The sequence below is a fragment of the Neoarius graeffei genome, chromosome 9, assembly GCF_027579695.1.
Source record: "Neoarius graeffei isolate fNeoGra1 chromosome 9, fNeoGra1.pri, whole genome shotgun sequence".
In the NCBI taxonomy this organism is placed as follows: domain Eukaryota; kingdom Metazoa; phylum Chordata; class Actinopteri; order Siluriformes; family Ariidae; genus Neoarius; species Neoarius graeffei.
Window position 1 is genome coordinate 6,566,952 of NC_083577.1, and position 24,017 is coordinate 6,590,968.

The 24,017-nt window shown below is 38.7% G+C and overlaps 1 protein-coding gene across 1 annotated transcript in view; it reads right to left on the reverse strand.

The window, feature by feature from the left end:
• The window catches only part of dnajc10 (DnaJ (Hsp40) homolog, subfamily C, member 10), a 139,542-nt gene that overhangs the window by 14,814 nt on the left and 100,711 nt on the right, over window positions 1–24,017 (reverse strand). The window contains 3 exon segments of the mRNA XM_060928986.1: window positions 1,430–1,577; window positions 5,198–5,251; window positions 11,749–11,882. Of these exon segments, the coding sequence (XP_060784969.1) occupies window positions 1,430–1,577; window positions 5,198–5,251; window positions 11,749–11,882 (336 nt within the window).

Consider the following 24,017-nt stretch of genomic DNA (forward strand, 5'->3'; position numbering starts at 1 on the left):
TACATCTCATTTACACGTTTTTCTTTTTTAATGTATTTTTGATTAGCCTTACTTTGTATGGAGATACTACTGTACATCTCCATGTAAATAAGTTGTTACTATAGAAACAATAACATATTACAGGATGTCTGAAAAATCAGGAACCAATGAGAGCAGCAGGAAGCACCAAGACGCATTAACGCTACACTTTCAGCCAGTGTTAATGGATGGATGGATGGATGGAAGAAAAGAAGAATGGATGGAAGGAAGGGTGGATGCAAGGAAAGAAGGAATAATGAAGGAAGGATGGATGGAAGGAATAATGAAGGATGGGTGGATGATGGACGGAAGGAATAATGAAGGAAGGAAGGAAGGAAGGAAGGAAGGAAGGAAGGAAGGAAGGAATAATGAAGGAAGGAATAATGAAGGATGGATGGATGGATGGATGGAATAATGAAGGAAGGAAGGAATGAATAATGAAGGAAGGAAGGAAGGAAGGAAGGAATAATGAAGGAAGGAAGGAAGGAAGGAAGGAAGGAAGGAATAATAATGAAGGATGGAAGGAAGGAAGGAAGGAAGGAAGGAAGGAAGGAAGGAAGGAAGAATGAAGGCAGGAATAATGAAGGAAGGAAGGAAGGAATAATGAAGGAAGGAAGGAAGGAAGGAATAATGAAGGAAGAAAGGAAGGAAGGAAGGAAGGAATAAGGAAGGAAGGAAGGAAGGAAGGAAGGAAGGAAGGAAGGAAGGAAGGAATAATGAAGGAAGGATGGAAGGAATAATGAAGGAAGGAATAATGAAGGAAGGAAGGAAGGAATAATGAAGGAAGGAAGGAATAAGGAAGGAAGGAAGGAAGGAAGGAAGGAAGGAAGGAAGGAATAATGAATGAATGAAGGAAGGAAGGATGGATGGATGGAAGGAGAAAATGAGTGCATGTATTGTAACCCCCTGTTGGTTCCTGACTTTTCAGACACCCTGTAGAAGAAAACCTGCACCGCAGCTGAACTGAACTGAACCATTGTCAGATATAAACCACAAAATCATGACAGTTCCTGTGTTTCTAAATGTCAAAGGTCATTCTGGGTTCACTGCCTGTCAGGCCATTTACTGTCACACTCTTGTCCAATCGATCTCTGTGGTGTGAGCTAACAGTAAGCTTGATAAAGATCTGGTGGTCATGTAGAAAAACCCGTAATGCTGCACAGTGTGTGGGAAACATCGGATCTCGTTTGGCTTGAGAACGCGGTCACGTTCACATTATTACTCAATCCACAGGAACAAAGCAGTGGACAGAATCAAATCCTGACCTTTCAGTTACGATTAGCTGATGCTGCCCATCATTAAAAGGTCACCTATTAAATATCACTTCAATTAAGAAACTGGGGATTCCCTCAAGGGGGAAGTGACACGAGGCTTAAAGAGAGCAGTGTGGTGGTGAATTTAACGACCGTACCCGAGCGAGGATCTCGAACTCCGGGGCGAAATGCTGGCACGGGCCACACCACGGGGCGTAGAAGTCCAGCACCCAGTGTTCCTTCCCTTCCAGAACCTTCCTTTTAAAATCCTCAGGCGATAAGTCGACTGAGGCACGGGGCAGGGAGCTGCAGGAGAACAGCAGCATTAGTGTTCGATGAACATCCTTTGTGATTATGCTTCAAGTTAACCTGAAATTGAGCATAATTACTCAATAAATAATGAAGTAATTAAGGAAGGGATAATGTAGAGCGAGTTGAGCATTATTTAAAAAATAAAGCCAGAGAAGATGATGCAGTCGTGAATCACCATGAAGGGGTTTATTTCGCAATATTGACATGATCTCGCTTATCACATGGATACTTACTAAAGAAAAGAATAATTTGACGCTAAAAACAAGCAAACAAACAAATAAAAAAGTCAGACTATTAGACAACCTCATAGGGGCAATTTAGTGTTATAATTCATGTGAAACTGCACGTTAAAATAAATACGATAAAAATCTTCCATGGTGTTCTCATTGAGTAACACTTTTTTTTTTTTTTTTTGGTCAACGTCGTAAATTTGCTTATTAAATCAGCAAAACTTACTGGACTTCTTTCTACAGATTGATATGATTAGTACGGAAGCCGAGAGAGGCCCTTCATATAATCCTTTTTTTAAATTTACCTTGTTATTCCGAGATAACGACATAATTAATTCAGGATCTCGAGAAAACAACACAACTAATTCGAGATCTCGAGAAAACAAAACAATTATTTCATGATCTCGAGTCAACCCCTGATCAAAATATTGCCTTATTAGGTGATCGATTATTCCAGACATTCTAATGACCAAAGTTGCGTCTATACAGAATGAGAAATAGCCCCAAAGTCAGCATATCACAAGTCTCTTGGCGCACCTGAATGAACCATTTCTCAGCTGTTTACTCGAGATCATGAAATAATTTTGTTTTCTCGAGATCGCGAATTAGTTGTGTTGTTTTCTCGAGACCCTGAATTAATTATGTCGTTATCTCGGGATAACAAGGTGAATTAAAAAAAAAAAAGGATTATATGAAGGGCCTCTCTCGGCTTCCGTAGATTAGACATTAGAGCTGTGCAATATATCGTATTTTTATCACGATATCGATATTGGTGTCAAACGATATCAAAATTCATAATATCGATATGAAACGATTTTTTGTCATTTGTCGAAAGGGACGTGCACAATATTTCTACAATGGCAATAAAACAACAATAACATTGACGTGACAGTCCCCTAAGGCACACCGTAGCCTTGCATACGTCATCCATTCTACTCCCGCGATATCTCCGCAACAGTAAAAATCAGTTCTTCTGTTTTCATACATGTCGGGTGATTTGATATATTGATTTCTTAATATGTTGTTTGATTTGCTTGCTAATAGTTATAATAATACAATTAACATATATTTACGTCATATTTTTGGATGTGGGACTGGGTAATGTAAAAATGGCATCTACGGAAGAAAACAAGCACAACAATATTAGCACATATCCAGCTTGCTAGCTGTGTTAGATGTGTTAAACCGTGTGGATTTAAGTGGAATAATTGCGAGTCGTCCTGTGGTCAAGGCAGCGTTTTAAGGTAAGGCGATTTGGTTATTAATGTTGCCCGCCGCGGCATGTTTACTTGGGTTCATTTGATTTTGACTTGTGCATCTGCAGCTAGCATCATGCTTTGAAGTAGGTTCTGCTAAGGACGGGTTTATTGCGCGATGTAGACGGACTCAGATGTAATTACATTGTTTTTAAAATTCCGTGCGCTTAAAATGGTGTCCCCCTGCTAATCATGTAGCCCTAATCATGTGTTGCTTTTACTTTTCTTAATGGCGAGTGAAATATCTCTGCAAATGGTATTTCAATGCTGACATGCCAAAAAGATAGCGGAGTCCACATTTGGAAGATGAAGGAAGAGAAGCCTATTTTCATGTATGCTAATTCTTAAGGACTTGTCTCTATATTGTGCGTGTTTAATGTTGGTGTCTTAACAACACACAAGCTTACGTTGTAGTGTGTGTGTGTGTGTGTGAGAGAGAGATTTTATCCTTGGCTGGCTACGAGCCAGTGTGGACGTTACGCAGTAATCACTGGTAATAGCAGCGCTGGCTCCATCCTCTGTGATCGGAAATGTTGAGTGAGGAGAACGTGAGCCTTGTGCAGGCTATAGGACCTATGCAAAGTACGCGCTTGCACAGTAAATAGTTTAAGTAAAAGGCGTTTCAGGGTACAACGGGAAGGGTTGACAGGTAGCCTATGAGGCCTGTACTATAAAAATGTGGCCCGGTGCCTCAGGTGTTGATGATCAGGGCTTTAAAAAAAGGTGTATAAATATCGTTTTAAAAATCGCGATATCGATATTTACTGAAAAAAATCGTGATATTGATTTTTTCCAATATCGAGCAGCCCTATTAGACATATTCCTCCACAGTCTATAATCAGAACTGTGTCCATAGCAACGGTCTGCTACTCGGAAATAACAGACTGTCGAATGGCATAACTGACCAATCAGAATCGAGTATTCAGCAAAGCCATGTAATAATGCCTTTTATTCTTTCCACGTTCACTGGACATGAGAAATCACGCGCTCTGATTGGCTACTCTACTACTCAGCTATCAGCTCATACCGTGAGCAGAGAAAAACAAAATGGCGGCGCGTGTTGCTGAACCAACCGAGGACGAAATAATAACTACTCGAAAACAAAACCCCAAAAAGCAACAAAAAAATATGGAATGAAAGTATTTGATGGTAAGAACGCATCTTTTCTCTTTTTCTTCAAGAATTATCACATTTTTCACAAATTGCTCCGGTCATTTCGCCGGTTTGTTCACATTCTAAACGGAAATGATTTTGTCGGACGTTTTGTATGAAGCTTTTATTTATCGAATTTACAAAACAAAAATAAAAACGCTCCGTTTCTCAAAATCCAGTGAATGTGGAGAGAATAAAACAGTGATTCCACTCAATCTCGTCGTACACGGATTACAGCATTCGTCGTACATGGATTATGTACGACTCAATTTTGTGGAATAACTTAAGCTGGTATCTCACTGGGCTGCGACAAATTGCGAAAGTCATTTGCGAGAGAGTTTCAAAAAAGTGTCTTGAAACATTCGCGGGGCTTCTCGATTTCTTCGCACGAGTCGCTAAGTGTCGCTCCTTCGTCGCTGAAATTTTGAACATGTTCAAAAAAACTTGCACGACAAAATTTCTCTCAAAATAGCCGCAAATGCGTCGCAAAGCTGTCGCGAACCCTTCTCGAGTCAGTTTCCGTGAAGCTTCCTCTACTTCCCTGCCTGCCGAGGGAAAGTCGGACTGCGACAGCCTGCGACTAGTTGGAGACACAACAATTGCGGTAAAATATGCGAATATCAATTCAGTATGATTCCAAGTGAAAATTGTCGCTAATTCGCATATTTTATCGCAATTCTTGTGTCTCCAACTAGTCGCGGGCTGTCGCTCAGTCAGATACTACCCTGAAATATCTAATGTTTAGCATGCAAATTTGATAAAACCGCATTTGTTTCAAAACCAGTTTAGCGTGCTTAGCTAAGGTGGAAATTTCAACCCTCTTCAGGATTATTAGCATAAGCGTAGTTCAGAAAACGCACCGCAGCCTGCCTTCTTGCTGAAATCTCAGTTTTCGCAAAACGATTTTGTGCAAGAATACAAGTCTTGCACTTAGCAGGTGACTTTAGTTGAGAAATACACGTTTTAAAACACTTACGTGAGTGCCCAGGTCTTGAGGGAGTGGGCATCTCTGTGCCAGCCATTATAGCTACTGTGCGATCAAAAAAAAAAAAAAAAAAAAAAAACACTCGTTAATACATACATTATCAAGCATACCTCAACCTCTCCTAACCGAGTATCATAACTGTCTGCTTTTACCTGCAATATTTATTTATTAAACCACCTTTTATACAAAGTTTGCAGGATGCATTACAAAAAACAACAGTTAATAATAATAATAATAATAATAATAATGTAAAATAATATTATAATTCATTTATGGATGCATACACTGGCCTCTGAGGTTCAGAGGAAAAAACAACCAGGCTTTTAAAATATATGTTTTGAAATGCTTGCACTCGTTTCAGGTCATTCAGGTCAGTGCTACGTGAAAGAGGAACCAAAAAAAAATGTAGTAATCCTTCTCCGAATGCTCATGAACCTCAGTGATACTTGAAAGGAGCACAGTGAAGTATTTTAATGCGTTGATGGATGTTCATACTGGTCTCTGAGGTTCAGTGTTATGTGAAGTGCTGTGAATAATCTCGACTTACACTACCGTTCAAAAGTTTGGGGTCACTTTGAAATGTCCTTATTTTTGAAAGAAAAGCACTGTTCTTTTCAATGAAGATCACTTTAAACTAATCAGAAATCCACTCTATACATTGCTAATGTGGTAAATGACTATTCTAGCTGCAAGGCCCAATCCCAATTCTAATTTCTACCCCTACCCCTCCCCCTTCCCCTCCGCCTTCCCCTTGGCCCTTCCCCTTGAAACTGAGCTACAAGGGATAGGGCTTGAAATTCAACCCTTACGTATTGGGATAGCCCTTCAACGATCGCATACGTCATCGCGTACCTCCGTCAGCGTTTACGTTAGCAAAACGTGACCAAATGCGTCATTGGCTGCGACCAGCCGCTACAGTCAGAGCCAGAGATCTCTGCTGGCAGGGTGTGATTTGTGTTAACTAACACCACTGAATGGGATATCTTTGGCGCTTCGTGCACCACATCCGACAGAATGAGGTGTCAGAACACTCATGTAAACAATAAAAGCGAGAATAACAGAACAAAACGTACGCAGTCAAGCAACCGAAAACAATACTCACTCCCAAAGCTTTTTAGCAGCAGCTTGGATTTCAGAAATCGCTGCTCATTCTCAGCTCGAAAGCGAATCAAGCGGCGCGTTTCCTCTGGATAACAACTTAAAACACGTAAATAATGGAGAAAATACATTTATGACAATCTTTCGCCGCGGGAACCGCCATCTTTCTGAAATCCGCATGAAATCTCGCTGAAATCCGCATGGCATTGTGGGAAATCACTCAAACCCCTTCGTTTGGAGTCAGCTCCAGGAAAATCTCCGTTTGGAGGGGTACAGAAGCCCTACCCCTTCCCCTACCCCTCCGCGTTAACTGGGATTGGGATACCCCTACCCCTTCACGTGAACGCGCAAAATGGAGGGGAAGGGCCAAGGGGTTGGTCCAAGGGGTGAAATGGGATTCGGCCCAAATGTCTGGTTTTTGGTGCAATATCTCCATAGGTGTATAGAGGCCCATTTCCAGCAACTATCACTCCAGTGTTCTAATTAGAGATGCACCGATACCACATTTGTGAAAACCGATACGAGTATGAGTACTATCATTTCAGTACTTGCCGATACCGAGTACTACCGATACCGATACTATTGATGTTATTAAAATATAATTTTTCAAAAATTGCAGCATTTGAATATTTAATAGGCCTACTTTATCTATTTCCCGTGAATGTTGTTTTCTAACTGGAGTGATCATGCACACGGGTTCACATTGACAATCTCCGCTGCTCCAGAAGCGCAGAGTAGCCTTGAGTCCAGCCAGACAGCGCCTCTTCACGGTAGCGCTTATCTTTTGCAACATTGTTACAATAATGTTGCAAAACCTAAGCGCTGCTGCACTAGGCCTACATAACAATGTTGCAAAAGAAGCGCTACCGTGAAATGAAGAGGCGCTGTCTGCTGGCAGTGTAACGTGGACTACAAGGCTATCTGCGCTTCCGTGTGCAACCTCTCTCGATTGTCGCGCAACATTCACTCCCAGAAAACTACACTCATTGCAAATAGCCTACACAAAGAATTAAATATTTAGCTGCTGCAATTTCTGAAAAAGGCTGCTATTTATTTGGATTAGATTACAATGTCCAACTTTCGAAGTCAAGAAAGACTTGCACTCTTGCAACATGTAAGACCGATTGTTGATGAAGGGAGGAGAGAGCAGCGAGTTACCACATGCAGCGTGATCATTTCACTCCGCTGGTCACTTACCCCCTCTATCACCGGCCTTCCGCAACATTGCGGTCTTGGTTGACTTAAAGGGATAGTTCGGGATTTTTGACATGAATCTGTATGGCAGGGCTATTCAATTAGTTTTCCTTCTGGGCCACATTTTGAATCCAAGAGCTTGAGCTGGGCCACAAGTTCTCCGAGGTCACTAACAAGTGGCACAGCCGATTATCTATCTATTTATTATTATTATTATTATTGTTATTATTATTATTATTGTTATTATTATTATTATTATTATTATTAAGCTATACTATAAGTATAAGCTATTATTAAGCTATTACTATAAGTAAGCCGAGCAGCTCCTCTCGAAAGATTGTGCCATCATAAAAGCGCACATATATGCACAATTGTGCTGTATCACTTTGATCTGTTGACTCGTCTACAGCTACAGACATCACGTCAGCTTTTTTCAGATCATTTAGCAGCGAGTCAAATGCTTGGGTAGCAAGTATTTCTACTCTACGACTGTTAGAGGTGTCTGACAAGGGGACGTTTTTGAGAGCTGACACCACATTTGTTTTTATTTTTTCGTCACTTATGACCTCCTCCACCATGGCCAACGCACATTCTTTCACTGTTTCGGAGACGGTGAATGGCATTTTCTTTTTAGCCAAAATCCAAGCTACCCTCAGAGATGCTGATGTAGCTCTTTCTTGAGAGGTGCAAGCTCTTACCATGGTTGTCGTGCTCCGAGAGTAAGACGCGATCAGGCTCTGTACTTTAGCAGCCCTCTCTGCAGATCCCTCCGGGAAGTTCACGCGGAATGTTGGGTGTTTTTCCAGGTGGTGTCTCAGAATATTGTAATCTTTTAGCACAGAAATGCATTCGTTGCATATCAAACACATTGGTTTGGCGTTGGCAGTCGGCAAAATAAACAAATATTTCTCAGTCCATGCTGGGTTGAATCGACGATTCTCGTCCTCAATTTTTCGCTTACATGTAGAGAGAGACATGTTTGTTTCTTTCTTTTTTTAAACAGTGCCTAGCTTAAAATACAGCACGTCTTTGTATGCAGCATGTTGCTAGGGACGCATATGTTGCTAGTGTCGCTAGTTCCGCTCTTCCACACATACCACTCTTCCGCTTTTCCGCGCACTTGATAGAGTATGCATAGGCTATTTGTTGTTTCCATTTGAACATACTGAGTTAACAGTAGCTGGGAAATAACAAACGTGCAAAATAATTATTACAATATTATCTATTTATTTTTATCAGGTAATGAAAATGCATGTACTAAGTTTTGGAGACTCGTGGTATTGGCCTATACGGAATTAGTGACGCATCACGTCAGCCGCGTCCGAGCCGCATCTGGGTCGCGTGTGGGCCGCATGTGGCCCGCGGGCCGCCATTTGAATAGGCCTGCTGTATGGCATCCCCATCAATAGTGTCGTGCAAACACACTGACTTACCCCCGACAGCATCCTGTGAGTCCAGTTCTTGTCCAGTTTTGGTCCAGACGAAAGTAGTCCGGCAAGTTTGTTGGGGTCACGAAAGTAAAACGTTTTTCGTCTCAAAACAGTATGTGTTCAAAAGAGTGATATATTTGCATCACAAAACCGTTGCCAAATAAAAAGTCAGACCTCGAAATCGCTTGGCACTATTTTCTCTCCCTTCTTATCACTGCGCGCTGCCGCCAGGTGACAGCGAAACGCAGACCCGCTAAGCTGGTGGGAGACCAAGGCTGCACTCTATCCACGGCTTACACACGTGACGGCACGGAGGATGTGTATAGTGGCAGCATCTGTCCCCCCAGAGAGGATCTTTTCAAAAGCAGGACAGATTATAACTGAGAGGAGAAATAGAATCAGAATTAACTAGCTAATTGCAGCAATTAAAGGAATAGGTAGGAAAAGGAAGGCGCAAAGACACCGCGCAGCGCCTGAAAACGGGTTTTCAGGCGCTGCGCACCCGTTTTCAGGCGCTGCGCGGTGTCTTTGCGCCTGCAGCGGTGCTTTGCCTGTGCTGTGGCTGAAAATAGTTCCAGATATAAATTGGTCTAGTAAATCCCTTCGTGTTAATTTGCATTGATATGTGTACTCGATGTGACTGTACAAGTCATGAGAAATAATTATAAACAATCTTGAGTTATTTAATTTACTTTTGTAACGACAATGCTAGCTGGACACGCCTGATTACAGTGACTAAGCTAAGCTAAGCTAACCGGGGCGTTTATAGATCAGGACAATGGCTGGGTCGGTTACAAAACGCTTTGGCTCACTCATCCAACTCTAGGGACTGCAGGGACTGACTCAATTTCATCTGGGGGTGGCGTATTCCTTTAAATCAAAAATAAAATCTCAGGAGCCGAAAGAGCCGGTTCCTTATAGTAAGAAGAGCCAAAAGAGCCGGCTCCCGAAAAAGAGCCAAAATTCCCATCACTAGTAAACAATGAATGAAACAGCCGTGGCTGTCACCTGGCGGCAGCGCGCAGTGATAAGAAGGGAGAGAAAATAGTACCAAGCGATTTCGAGGTCTGACTTTTTATTTGACAACGGTTTTGTGATGCAAATATATCACTCTTTTGAACACGTACTGTTTTGAGACGAAAAACGTTTTACTTTCGTGACCCCAACAAACTTGCCGGACTACTTTCGTCTGGACCAAAACTGGACAAGAACTGGACTCGCAGGATGCTGTCAGGGGTAAGTCAGTGTGTTTGCACGACACTATTGATGGGGATGCCATACAGATTCATGTCAAAAATCCCGAACTATCCTTTTAAGGGTTGTTCTGGTGGTGCGCTTAAACTACTCCAATTACATTTAGCAACAAGACAAGGGCGTGAAAGGGAGGAGCAGTGACCATCGCAACATCACAGAGAGCGCACAAGATAACAGTGGCGGCCGGTGACGATGTATTATTTAATTTCCATCGCCAGTAATGCAGACTAAAATATGCCCCCCCCCCCCACTCATGTGCATGTGCGCACATCCTGCTGTGTGCTGCAGGAGAGTTGAATGCCTCGAGCACGCTCTTGTTCAGTCGCAGAACTTGTTAGGCAGACGCTGTTGCTGTCCATTCGCAACATCGCGTCCCGTGCTCGTGGAGCTCCATACCTGTAGATGGGACGTCAATTTCCTTGGTCTTAGCGTTGCCCTCAACTGAAACAAGTTGGAAAACTCAATCAGCCATTTCTTAAAGCTCTCTCTCTCTCACTCTTCACTCTTAAACTCTCCCAGCTGGACTCGTACTTAAAAACTCTGCCGGTTGGATTCACCTATACAAAAATCCGATTTTCATTTGTTTGTTAGTGAGTAGCCTGTCCTACAAAACCCTTACCTAGGCGAACAGCCAACATTAAAAAAGGACAACGTTGGGGATCTTAGCGTAGGCCTATCTGCGTATGGCAGCGAAAGGGAGTGGAGTGTGGAGAGATGTTTAAAATGACAGTGTTGGGGAAAGATGTTGTGACGGCACTGTTTCATGACTACGCAAACACATCTTCGTCATGGAAAAATGGGTTGTTGTCGAACAATTTTTTTTGTCTTCTGACGAAATTAGCCTACGCTCAATGCTTGAGATTTACAATTTTTTTCCTGGGAGAGGCTTTTTTTCCTCGAACGGACGCTGGCAAAAGGCGCTTCACGGAACACTGTCGGCGCATGGTATAGCCTATCATATTATGCTCAAGCCTGAGCTCAACAATGCTTCAGTTTTTTTTTTCTCTCTCTCGAATGGAACAAAAAGCGCTGCGGGGAACATTGGTATCGGCGCATGGGATCGGCACTGGTATCGGTTCATGGTATCGGCAACTGTTTGACAAGTACGAGTATATTAGTGGAGTATCGGGGCCGATGCCGATGCCAGTATCGGTGCATGCTTAGTTCTAATGGTACAATGTGTTTGCTCATTGCCTCAGAAGGCTAATGGATGATTAGAAAACCCTTGTACAATCATGTTAGCACAGCTGAAAACAGTTGAGCTCTTTAGAGAAGCTATAAAACTGACCTTCCTTTGAGCAGATTGAGTTTCTGGAGCATCACATTTGTGGGGTCGATTAAATGCTCAAAATGACCAGAAAAATGTCTCGACTATATTTTCTATTCATTTTACAACTTATGGTGGGAAATAAAAGTGTGACTTTTCATGGAAAACACAAAATTGTCTGGGTGACCCCAAACTTTTGAACGGTAGTGTAATTGTGCCAACAGTAAGAAATATCATGAAAATAAGGTTGAAGAATACTCGTGCATGGTGTGTTATGATGCTTTTCTCTGTGTTCGTACTGGTATTGGTCCCGGCGGTTGCTGTTTTGTGGGTAGAGACGGATCTCGGGGTAGGCGCGCACGTTCTCGCTCTGGCAAAATGAGTGGTACTTCTTACAGTCCACTGATCCCACGCTAATCATCCCACTCAGCATCTACACACACACACAGGGAGAGAGAGAACTACTGAGAAAAATGTTCATCTAGATCTCACAAGCATCTGTATTACAAATAATTAAACGTCATCTAATCTGCAACGCTTAGTCTGTTTCTGATCTCCGTCTAGAACAGCAGTTTCATGCTAGTATTTAGAGAAGCAGGATTATATATTTACAGACGTGGACATATTTGTTGGTACCCTTCCACAAAAAAAAACAAAAACAATTGATTCAACTGAATATTTTACCCAACAAAACAAATGAAAATGGAATGACAAACACGATCAGACCCTTAACTTAAAGCTACGGCCTTTCGATTTAATCAAATCGGTGAAATTTAGTTCCGTCTGAAATGTGGTCGTTGTGATACATGTTTATTTCTGTAATATCTCACAAAATATCAGGCCATTCTGTGGCTGGGAAGCTATTTAATTTGAAGGGATTAAAGCAAATAATGTGCATGAAATCGCTCGACAGAGGAAGTCCGTGTGTGCATGCGCAGGTTTTTCTTCTTCTTTTGGGTTTTACGGCAGCTGGCATCCACAGTGTTGCATTACTGCCATCTACAGGTTTCCCTTTGAGCGTGCACTGACAGTTCCATCATTCTGTCGCTAAACGAACAGCTGATCACACCGAGGTGCTCGCTGAGCGCCGGTATTTATTAGTTTGGTCCTGCGTTTCCTTTCCTTCGTATATAACATAACGTCTTTTCTTCTCGCTTTCTTTCCATTACTGTCGTCGGTCTTTCACGTTTCATTTGCACACTCACGTCCTCCAAATTTGTATCCCACAATGCCTTGCGCGAGCGGGGAAAGCCCACCACGTGATGTGATGCATGACGTAGTATCTTGAATCGGGTCATGGTGAAGCAGGAAAAAATAGCGGAGAATTTAGGGACACGTGGAGATAAATTCATTAATTGTTCCATTTAAAAAAAAAAACACTCATAAAATTGGAAGTCTGTGATTCAAATCCAGTATCTTTCGGTCCACTAAACAAAAATAATTGGGTGTCGGGGAAAATTCTTTTTATGACCTACACTTGAAAAATCTGAAGGGCAGTTGAGCTTTAATATTTTATTGCACAACCTTCAATGGCAATCTCTGTGGCTCTCAGTGAGACTTCTACATCCGCCAACAGGTAGTCTGGCCCACTCTTCCTGAGCTCTAGCCGTCTCAGGTTTGAAGGGTTCCTTCTCCACACTGCATGTTTCAGCTCTTTCTAGAGACGTTGGACAGGATTCAGATCAGGGCTCATAGAAGGCCCCTTCAGAATAGTCCAGTGTTTTGTTGTTTGCGTTTCTTGGGTGCTTTTAGTTGTGTTTTTTTGTCCTTTATCCTGTTGGAGGACCCTGAGACAGAGCTTTCTGACACCGGGTTGTACGTTTCGCTCCAGAATGCCTTGATAATCTTGAGATTTCATTGTTCCCTGCACAGACTCCAGGCACCCCGTGCCAGACGTACCAAAGCAGCTCCAAATCATAGCCGAGCCTCTTCCATGTTTCACGGTAGGTATGGTGTTCTTTTCTTTGAAAGCATCATTTTTTTTTCTTCTGATATGACTTGTCTATGGCGGCACGGTGGTGTAGTGGTTAGCGCTGTCGCCTCACAGCAAGAAGGTCCGGGTTCAAGCCCCGTGGCCGGCGAGGGCCTTTCTGCATGGAGTTTGCATGTCCTCCCCGTGTCCACGTGGGTTTCCTCCGGGTGCTCCGGTTTCCCCCACAGTCCAAAGACATGCAGGTTAGGTTAACTGGTGACTCTAAATTGAGCGTAGGTGTGAATGTGAGTGTGAATGGTTGTCTGTGTCTATGTGTCAGCCCTGTGATGACCTGGCGACTTGTCCAGGGTGTACCCCGCCTTTCGCCCGTAGTCAGCTGGGATAGGCTCCAGCTTGCCTGCGACCCTGTAGAACAGGATAAAGCGGCTAGAGATAATGAGATGAGATGACTTGCCAATAAGCTTGAGTTTTGTCTCATCTGTCCAAAGGACATGCTCCCAGAAGCCTTCTGGCTTGTCAATATGCATTTCAGCAAATTCCAGTCTGCCTGTTTTAAAATTTTTCTTTCAACAGTGGAGTCCTCCTGGATCTTTACCTCACCCGTGACGGAGTAAGCGGGGCGAGGTATTGTAATCAGTGCGGTTTGTTTGTGTGTCTGTCTGTTAACAATCTAGCGTCTAGACGGTTGCACTGATTGACTTCAAATTTTCAGGGTAGCTTACCTGATCAAGGTGAAGGTCAAGGTCAACCTTTCGGTCAAGATAACATTTTCCATTATAACTCAAAAACATTTGCCGACAGACAGATGTTTACTATTATGACAGGCATGCCATTGGGGATATCTTAAAAAAAGTGAATGCCAAGCCAGGAGGTGTGGGGGCAGGCGATGCCCCCACTGGGGTACAGGGGGCCAGGACCTTTTCACAGAATTCATAGCACATATTTTAAAATTTGAGAAACTTTTAGAATAAAACGCATGCAAACTTTCAAATTACAAGAACATAATTTTTCACACTTTCAAGAAATCTCATGACCACTGAGGGGTATTTCATCTGACTGGCTCCGCTCCTCTGACTAGTGGAGGGCTACTAAAACTGATCAAACGTCATTACCATTTTTAATAAGTTTATTTTCAGTAAACATGACTGAAACAGGATAGCATTTTTGAAAATTAGTTCATACAAAAACAATGTACATTATTTCATAGCTCATAACTTTATTATATTGCTGAAAAATTACACATCCTAAATTGGCGGCATGCTTTTTCTTTTGCTTGGGTGGAACAGTCTTTCAAAGTTCTCCCCGGGCCATGAATCAGCTTGTAAGCTGCACTACTTCTTGCCATGTGAAGTGCATCCAAGGCTTTTTTTTTTTATCTTTAGCTACTTCTTTACACAAGGCTACAAGATCTTCTACATCACTCATGGCCAGAGTTTTCTCCGCAGCAAAAGCTAAGATTAAAGCCTGGAAAAAAAAAAGTTTTAAAAGAAGTTAAAGTCACAGTACATATCTGCTAATATCAACATGTACAATATTTAAATTCGAGAAGCATTAAACCACAACATTAACAGTTTCATGCAAAAGCATACAGGCCTATAGCCTATTCCAGGGCTTTTCAAAGTGTGGGGCGCGCCTCCCCTAGGGGGAGCCAGAGTTCTTCAGGGGGGGCGCAACGTGAGGAAAAATAAACCAGAATAAGTTACTATTGCGGACATTTAGAGAACTTCAGCTAGCCTTTGCCAGAGACAAAATGGATCGATTTTTAGTACCTAAAGCTACAGTGAGTGAGGAGACAGAGTCTGGGCCAAGCAAAAAAAGAAGGAAGTATGACCACGATTATTTAAAAAGTTTGCATTTTCATGGACTGGATCTGAAGATGCTTCACTGCCACAGTGTGTTGTCTGCCAAGAGATGCTAGCTAACGATGCTATGAGGTGTTTAAAATGTGTAAAACAAGATGTTTAAAAAAAAAAAGCACAGATGTTTAAAAAGTGTAAAAAAAAGATGTTTTAAAAAAGCACAGATGTTTAAAATGTGTAAAAAAGATGTTTTAAAAAGCACAGATTTTTTACACATTTTAAACATCTGTGCTTTTTAAAACATCTTTTTTACACATTTTAAACAAGATGTTTTAAAAAGCACAGATGTTTAAAATGTGTAAAAAAGATGTTTTAAAAAGCACAGATGTTTAAAATGTGTAAAAAAGATGTTTTAAAAAGCACAGACATTTAAAATGTGCAAAAAAAGATGTTTTAAAAAGCACAGATGTTTTAAATGTGTAAAAAAAGATTTTTCAAAAAGCATAGATGTTTAAAATGTGTAAAAAAAAGATGTTTTAAAAAAGCTCATATGTTTAAAATGTGTAAAAAAGATGTTTTAAAAGGCACAGATTTTTTTACACATTTTAAACATCTGCTTTTTAAAACATCTTTTTTACACATTTTAAACAAGATGTTTTAAAAAGCACAGATGTTTTAAATGTGTAAAAAAAGATTTTTCAAAAAGCACAGATGTTTAAAATGTGTAAAAAAAAAAGATGTTTTAAAAAAGCTCATATGTTTAAAATGTGTAAAAAAGATGTTTTAAAAAGCACAGATTTTTTACACATTTTAAACAAGATGTTTTAAAAAGCACAGATGTTTAAAATGTGTAAAAAAGATGTTTTAAAAAGCACAGATGTTTAAAATGTGTAAAAAAGATGTTTTAAAAAGCACAGATGTTTAAAATGTGTAAAAAAGATGTTTTAAAAAGCACAGACATTTAAAATGTGTAAAAAAATGTTTTAAAAAGCACAGATGTTTTAAATGTGTAAAAAAAAAGATGTTTTAAAAAAGCTCATATGTTTAAAATGTGTAAAAAAGATGTTTTAAAAAGCACAGATGTTTAAAATGTGTAAAAAAGATGTTTTAAAAAGCACAGATGTTTAAAATGTGTGAAAAAGATGTTTTAAAAAGCACAGACATTTAAAATGTGTAAAAAAAGATGTTTTTAAAAGCACAGATGTTTTAAATGTGTAAAAAAGATTTTTCAAAAAGCACAGATGTTTAAAATGTGTAAAAAAGATGTTTTAAAAAGCACAGATGTTTAAAATGTGTAAAAAATATGTTTTAAAAAGCACAGATTTTTTACACATTTTAAACATCCGTGCTTTTTAAAACATCTTGTTTAAAATGTGTAAAAAAGATGTTTTAAAAAGCACAGATGTTTAAAATGTGTAAAAAAGATGTTTTAAAAAGCACAGATGTTTAAAATGTGTAAAAAGATGTTTTAAAAAGCACAGATGTTTAAAATGTGTAAAAAAAGATGTTTTAAAAAGCACAGATGTTTAAAATGTGTAAAAAAGATGTTTTAAAAAGCACAGATGTTTAAAATGTGTAAAAAAGATGTTTTAAAAAGCACAGACATTTAAAATGTGCAAAAAAAGATGTTTTAAAAAGCACAGATGTTTTAAATGTGTAAAAAAAGATTTTTCAAAAAGCATAGATGTTTAAAATGTGTAAAAAAAAGATGTTTTAAAAAAGCTCATATGTTTAAAATGTGTAAAAAAGATGTTTTAAAAGGCACAGATTTTTTTACACATTTTAAACATCTGCTTTTTAAAACATCTTTTTTACACATTTTAAACAAGATGTTTTAAAAAGCACAGATGTTTTAAATGTGTAAAAAAAGATTTTTCAAAAAGCACAGATGTTTAAAATGTGTAAAAAAAAAAGATGTTTTAAAAAAGCTCATATGTTTAAAATGTGTAAAAAAGATGTTTTAAAAAGCACAGATTTTTTACACATTTTAAACAAGATGTTTTAAAAAGCACAGATGTTTAAAATGTGTAAAAAAGATGTTTTAAAAAGCACAGATGTTTAAAATGTGTAAAAAAGATGTTTTAAAAAGCACAGATGTTTAAAATGTGTAAAAAAGATGTTTTAAAAAGCACAGACATTTAAAATGTGTAAAAAAAAGATGTTTTAAAAAGCACAGATGTTTTAAATGTGTAAAAAAAAAGATGTTTTAAAAAAGCTCATATGTTTAAAATGTGTAAAAAAGATGTTTTAAAAAGCACAGATGTTTAAAATGTGTAAAAAAGATGTTTTAAAAAGCACAGATGTTTAAAATGTGTGAAAAAGATGTTTTAAAAAGCACAGACATTTAAAATGTGTAAAAAAGATGTTTTTAAAAGCACAGATGTTTTAAATGTGTAAAAAAGATTTTTCAAAAAGCACAGATGTTTAAAATGTGTAAAAAAGATGTTTTAAAAAGCACAGATGTTTAAAATGTGTAAAAAATGTTTTAAAAAGCACAGATTTTTTACACATTTTAAACATCCGTGCTTTTTAAAACATCTTGTTTAAAATGTGTAAAAAAGATGTTTTAAAAAGCACAGATGTTTAAAATGTGTAAAAAAGATGTTTTAAAAAGCACAGATGTTTAAAATGTGTAAAAAGATGTTTTAAAAAGCACAGATGTTTAAAATGTGTAAAAAAAGATGTTTTAAAAAGCACAGATGTTTAAAATGTGTAAAAAAGATGTTTTAAAAAGCACAGATGTTTAAAATGTGTACAAAATATGTTTTAAAAAGCACAGATTTTTTACACATTTTAAACATCTGTGCTTTTTAAAACATCTTTTTTACACATTTTAAACATCTGTGCTTTTTAAAACATCTTGTTTAAAATGTGTAAAAAATGTTTTAAAAAGCACAGATGTTTAAAATGTGTAAAAAAAGACGTTTTAAAAAGCACAGACATTTAAAATGTGTAAAAAAAAAAGATGTTTTAAAAAGCACAGATGTTTTCAATGTGTAAAAAAAGATTTTTCAAAAAGCACAGATGTTTTAAATGTGTAAAAAAAAGATTTAAAAAGCACAGATGTTCAAAATGTGTAAAAAAAGATTTTTCAAAAAGCACAGATGTTTAAAATGTGTAAAAAAGATGTTTTAAAAAGCACAGACATTTAAAATGTGTAAAAAAAGATGTTTTAAAAAGCACAGATGTTTTCAATGTGTAAAAAAAGATTGTTCAAAAAGCACAGATGTTTAAAATGTGTAAAAAAGATGTTTTAAAAAGCACAGATGTTTAAAATGTGTAAAAAAAGATGTTTTAAAAAGCACAGATGTTTAAAATGTGTAAAAAAGATGTTTTAAAAAGCACAGATGTTTAAAATGTGTAAAAAAGATGTTTTAAAAAGCACAGATGTTTAAAACGTGTGAAAAAGATGTTTTAAAAAGCACAGACATTTAAAATGTGTAAAAAAAGATGTTTTTAAAAGCACAGATGTTTTAAATGTGTAAAAAAAGATTTTTCAAAAAGCACAGATGTTTAAAATGTGTAAAAAAAGATTTTTCAAAAAGCACAGATGTTTAAAATGTGTAAAAAAAGATGTTTTAAAAAGCACAGATGTTTAAAATGTGTAAAAAATATGTTTTAAAAAGCACAGATTTTTTACACATTTTAAACATCTGTGCTTTTTAAAACATCTTGTTTAAAATGTGTAAAAAAGATGTTTTAAAAAGCACAGATGTTTAAAATGTGTAAAAAAGATGTTTTAAAAAGCACAGATGTTTAAAATGTGTAAAAAAAGATGTTTTAAAAAGCACAGATGTTTAAAATGTGTAAAAAAAAAAGACGTTTTAAAAAGCACAGACATTTAAAATGTGTAAAAAAAAGATGTTTTAAAAAGCACAGATGTTTTCAATGTGTAAAAAAAGATTTTTCAAAAAGCACAGATGTTTTCAATGTGTAAAAAAAAGATTTTTCAAAAAGCACAGATGTTTAAAATGTGCAAAAAAGATGTTTTAAAAAGCACAGACATTTAAAATGTGTAAAAAAAAGATGTTTTAAAAAGCACAGATGTTTTCAATGTGTAAAAAAAGATTGTTCAAAAAGCACAGATGTTAAAAATGTGTAAAAAGGATGTTTTAAAAAGCACAGATGTTTAAAATGTGTAAAAAAAGATGTTTTAAAAAGCACAGATGTTTAAAATGTGTAAAAAAAGATATTTTAATAAAGCTCATATGTTTTAAATGTGTAAAAAAAGATGTTTCAAAAAGCACAGATGTTTAAAATGTGTAAAAAAGATGTTTTAAAAAGCACAGATGTTTTCAATGTGTAAAAAAAGATTTTTCAAAAAGCACAGATGTTTTCAATGTGTAAAAAAAAGATTTTTCAAAAAGCACAGATGTTTAAAATGTGCAAAAAAGATGTTTTAAAAAGCACAGACATTTAAAATGTGTAAAAAAAAGATGTTTTAAAAAGCACAGATGTTTTCAATGTGTAAAAAAAGATTGTTCAAAAAGCACAGATGTTTAAAATGTGTAAAAAGGATGTTTTAAAAAGCACAGATGTTTAAAATGTGTAAAAAAAGATGTTTTAAAAAGCACAGATGTTTAAAATGTGTAAAAAAAGATATTTTAATAAAGCTCATATGTTTTAAATGTGTAAAAAAAGATGTTTCAAAAAGCACAGATGTTTAAAATGTGTAAAAAAGATGTTTTAAAAAAGCACAGATGTTTAAAACGTCTAACTAGCAGAGGAGGAGGCGTTGCGGTTATTTATAACAATTATCTAGGTGTAACACAAAAACCTGGTTATAAATTTAATACATTTGAAGTTCTTCATACTCATATAATGTATGGAGCCTCGAAAAATAAGTCTACCCAGTTAATTCCGTTACTTATTATTTACAGCCCCCCGGGGCCATATTCTGAGTTTCTTTCTGAATTTGCAGATTTTATCTCAGATCTGGTTATTTCCTTAGACAAAGCTTTAGTTGTCGGAGATTTTAATATTCACGTCGATAACCCAGAAGACCCTTTAAAAACAGCGTTTGTGTCCATTTTAGATTCAGTAGGGATTAATCAGAATGTCATAGAACCGACCCATAATGGTGGTCACACCCTCGATCTAATACTAACATTCGGGTTAAACGTAGAAAATATAGTCATACTTCCACAGTCTGAAGTTATCTCAGATCATTATCTCATTCAAACTATGTCTGAGTAATAATATATGCACCTCACCACGCTACTGTATTAAACGTACTTTCACGTCAACTACTGCACAGGGCTTTATAAATGATCTCCCAGAGTTGTCAACTTTGATTGGGTCACTGTCGGCCCCTGCAGAACTTGATCAGGCAACTGAATGCTTAGAGTCAACATTCCGCCATACCTTAGATAACGTAGCTCCTCTAAAAAGGAAAATGGTCAGAGACAAAAAATTAGCACCCTGGTATAATGATGACACTCGCACATTAAAACAGACCACTCAAAAATTGGAACGTAAATGGCGTCAAACAAAATTGGTAGCGTTCAAATTAGCATGGAAGGAGAGCTTCCTGATGTACGGAAAAGCTTAGTGCTGCGAGATCAACATAAGCTCCTCCCTAATAGAAGATAACAAAAATAATCCTAGATTCCTATTTAATACTGTAGCAAAATTAACCAGGAATAAGTCCACTATAGATACATGCACACCTGCAGTATGTAGTAGCAACGACTTCATGAATTTTTTTAATGACAAAATTGAGAATATCCGACAAAAACTCATCTCATCTCATTATCTGTAGCCGCTTTATCCTGTTCTACAGGGTCGCAGGCAAGCTGAAGCCTATCCCAGCTGGCTACGGGCGAAAGGCGGGGTACACCCTGGACAAGTCGCCAGGTCATCACAGGGCTGACACATAGACACAGACAACCATTCACACTCACATTCACACCTACGCTCAATTTAGAGTCACCAGTTAACCTAACCTGCATGTCTTTGGACTGTGGGGGAAACTGGAGCACCCGGAGGAAACCCACGCGGACACGGGGAGAACATGCAAACTCCGCACAGAAAGGCCCTCGCCGGCCACGGGGCTCGAACCCGGACCTTCTTGCTGTGAGGCGACAGCACTAACCACTACATCACCGTGCTGCCGACAAAAACTCAAACTACTAATTTAAAGTCAGACAATGAAAGTGACCCTGTAGTTAACAATACAACTGTATCAGATCATCAGTTAGAATGTCATACTCCCCTAAAAGAAACTGAATTACTTTCATTAATCTCTACGTCAAAAGCCCCAACTTGTGTATTAGATCCCTTACCTACACATCTATTCAAACAGATAATACCTGAAGTAATTGAACCGCTTCTAAAAATAATAAATTCTTCTCTTACGATCGGCTATGTACCCAAATCCTTTAAACTAGCAGTTATCAAACTCCTGATTAAAAAACCTGACCTTGATCCTTGTCAGCTGTCCAATTATCGGCCAATATCAAACCTCCCCTTTATCTCCAAGATCCTTGAAAAAGCTGTGGCACAGCAGTTATGCTCATATTTACATAGGGATAACATCCATGAAATGTATCAGTCAGGATTTAGACCTCATCATAGTACAGAGACAGCTCTGGTTAAAGTAGTAAATGACCTACTGTTGGCGTCTGATCAGGACTGTGTCTCGCTGCTTGTGTTGCTTGACCTTAGTCAGCATTTGATACCATTGATCATTCCAATCTTCTGGATAGACTAGAAAATGTTGTGGGAGTTAAGGGAACGGCCCTCTCCTGGCTCAGCTCTTATTTAACTGATCGCTATCAATATGTTGATATAAATGGTGATATTTCTAGACGTACTGAGGTAAAGTTTGGTGTTCCACAAGGTTCTGTCTTGGGTCCACTGCTTTCTTCTTTATACATGTTCCCTCTGGGTGATATTATTTGTAAACATTGTATTAGTTTCCACTGTTATGCTGATGACACACAGTTGTATGTTTCTGCAAAACCTGATGAGAGACACCAGCTTAATAGAATTGAGGAATGTGTGAAGGACATTAGACACCGGATGCTTATTAACTTCCTTCTGCTTAACTCTGACAAGACTGAAGTACTTGTACTCGGACCACATGCAGCTAGAAGTAAGTTTTCTGATTACACAGCAACTCTGGATGGCCTTTCTGTTTCTTCACGTGCAGCAGTAAAAGACCTCGGAGTAATTATTGACCCCAGTCTTTCATTCGAAACTCACATTGATACCATCACCCGGATAGCTTTCTTTCATCTCAGAAATATTGCTAAGATAAGAAATTTAATGTCACTACACGACGCAGAAAAACTAGTTCACGCTTTCGTTACCTCCAGGTTGGATTACTGTAATGCCTTACTGTCTGGATGTTCCAATAAGTGCATAAACAAGCTCCAGTTAGTTCGAAATGCAGCACCATGAGTCCTTACTAGAACTAGAAAATATGACCACATCACCCCTGTCTTATCGACACTGCATTGGCTCCCAATCAATGTCGTATTGATTATAAAATACTACTATTGACCTTTAAAGCACTGAATGGTCTCGCACCACAGTACCTGAGTGAACTTCTGCTCCTCTATGACCCGCCACGCCTACTTAGATCAAAAGTTGCAGGCTATCTGCTGGTACCTTGTATAGTGAAGGCTACATCAGGGGGTGGAGCCTTTTCTTACAAAGCCCCACAGTTATGGAACAGCCTTCCAAGTAGTGTTCGGGAATCAGACACAGTCTCAGCGTTTAAGTCTCGGCTGAAAACATATCTGTTTAGTCAAGCCTTTTGTTAATGGTGTTTATGAGGTAAAGGTGTAGATCTGGAGGATCCTCAGACAGAGTGTTTTGGTAAACTGGGATGTATGGATGCTGTCAGTCCCCACTCGCTTGCTCACTTGAGTTTGTTGATGGTGTAGTGGCTGCTGCTTTATGTCCCAGGGCTCCCTCATGCCTGTGTTACCTTCTGGCTCTCCCCTTTTAATTATGCTGTCATAGTTAGTTGCCGGAGTCCCTGCTTGTACTCAGTGCAATATGTATACTGTTCCTACTTATTCAGGTGACATTGGGCATACCTAACAACCTGTGTTTTCTCCCCCACCCCCGAAAAAAATATCCATCCCTCTGAGTTACATGTCGGTCCTGGGATCGAGATGCTGAACCTCTTCTGCTCCTCGGACTTGCCTGATCCATCCTGGTGCCCTGTGTCTGGTTGGACTCTCATTGCATCGCTCCTGTGGAGGACAGCCCCATGTGGACAGTTGGGGGTCGTGCCTGGAGGACACTCTGGACTCTTGCAGTGCTGCTTTTGTGGCTGGGGACTGCAGTTGACTTGCTGACTTGACTCTAGGACTGCAGTTGACTTGCTGACTTTGGGACTACGGTTGTCGTGAACCCTTTTGCACTTGGGTTTCCGTCGGTGGGGGGTTTATAGCATCAACGAAGCTGACTTTATATCAGGACTGTTAATGTTATAGTCATGTTGTCTGTTGTTGCTCGAATGGGGATGGGTTCCCTTTTGAGTCTGGTTCCTCTCGAGGTTTCTTCCTCATGTCGTCTGAGGGAGTTTTTCCTTGCCACTGTCGCCACAGGCTTGCTCATTGGGGACAGATTAGGGATAAAATTAGCTCATATTTTAAGTCGTTCAAATTCTGTAAAGCTGCTTTGCGACAATGTTTATTGTTAAAAGCGCTATACAAATAAACTTGACTTGACTTGTCTTCCATTGAGTCTGGTGTCACTCAAAAAGCGACAGATGGTGCAATCAGACACTGATGTACCTTGACCCTGGAGTTCAACGTTTAGCTCATTGGAAGTTGTCCTTGGTTCTTTGTCTACCACTGGCACCATCCTTCTGTTCAAT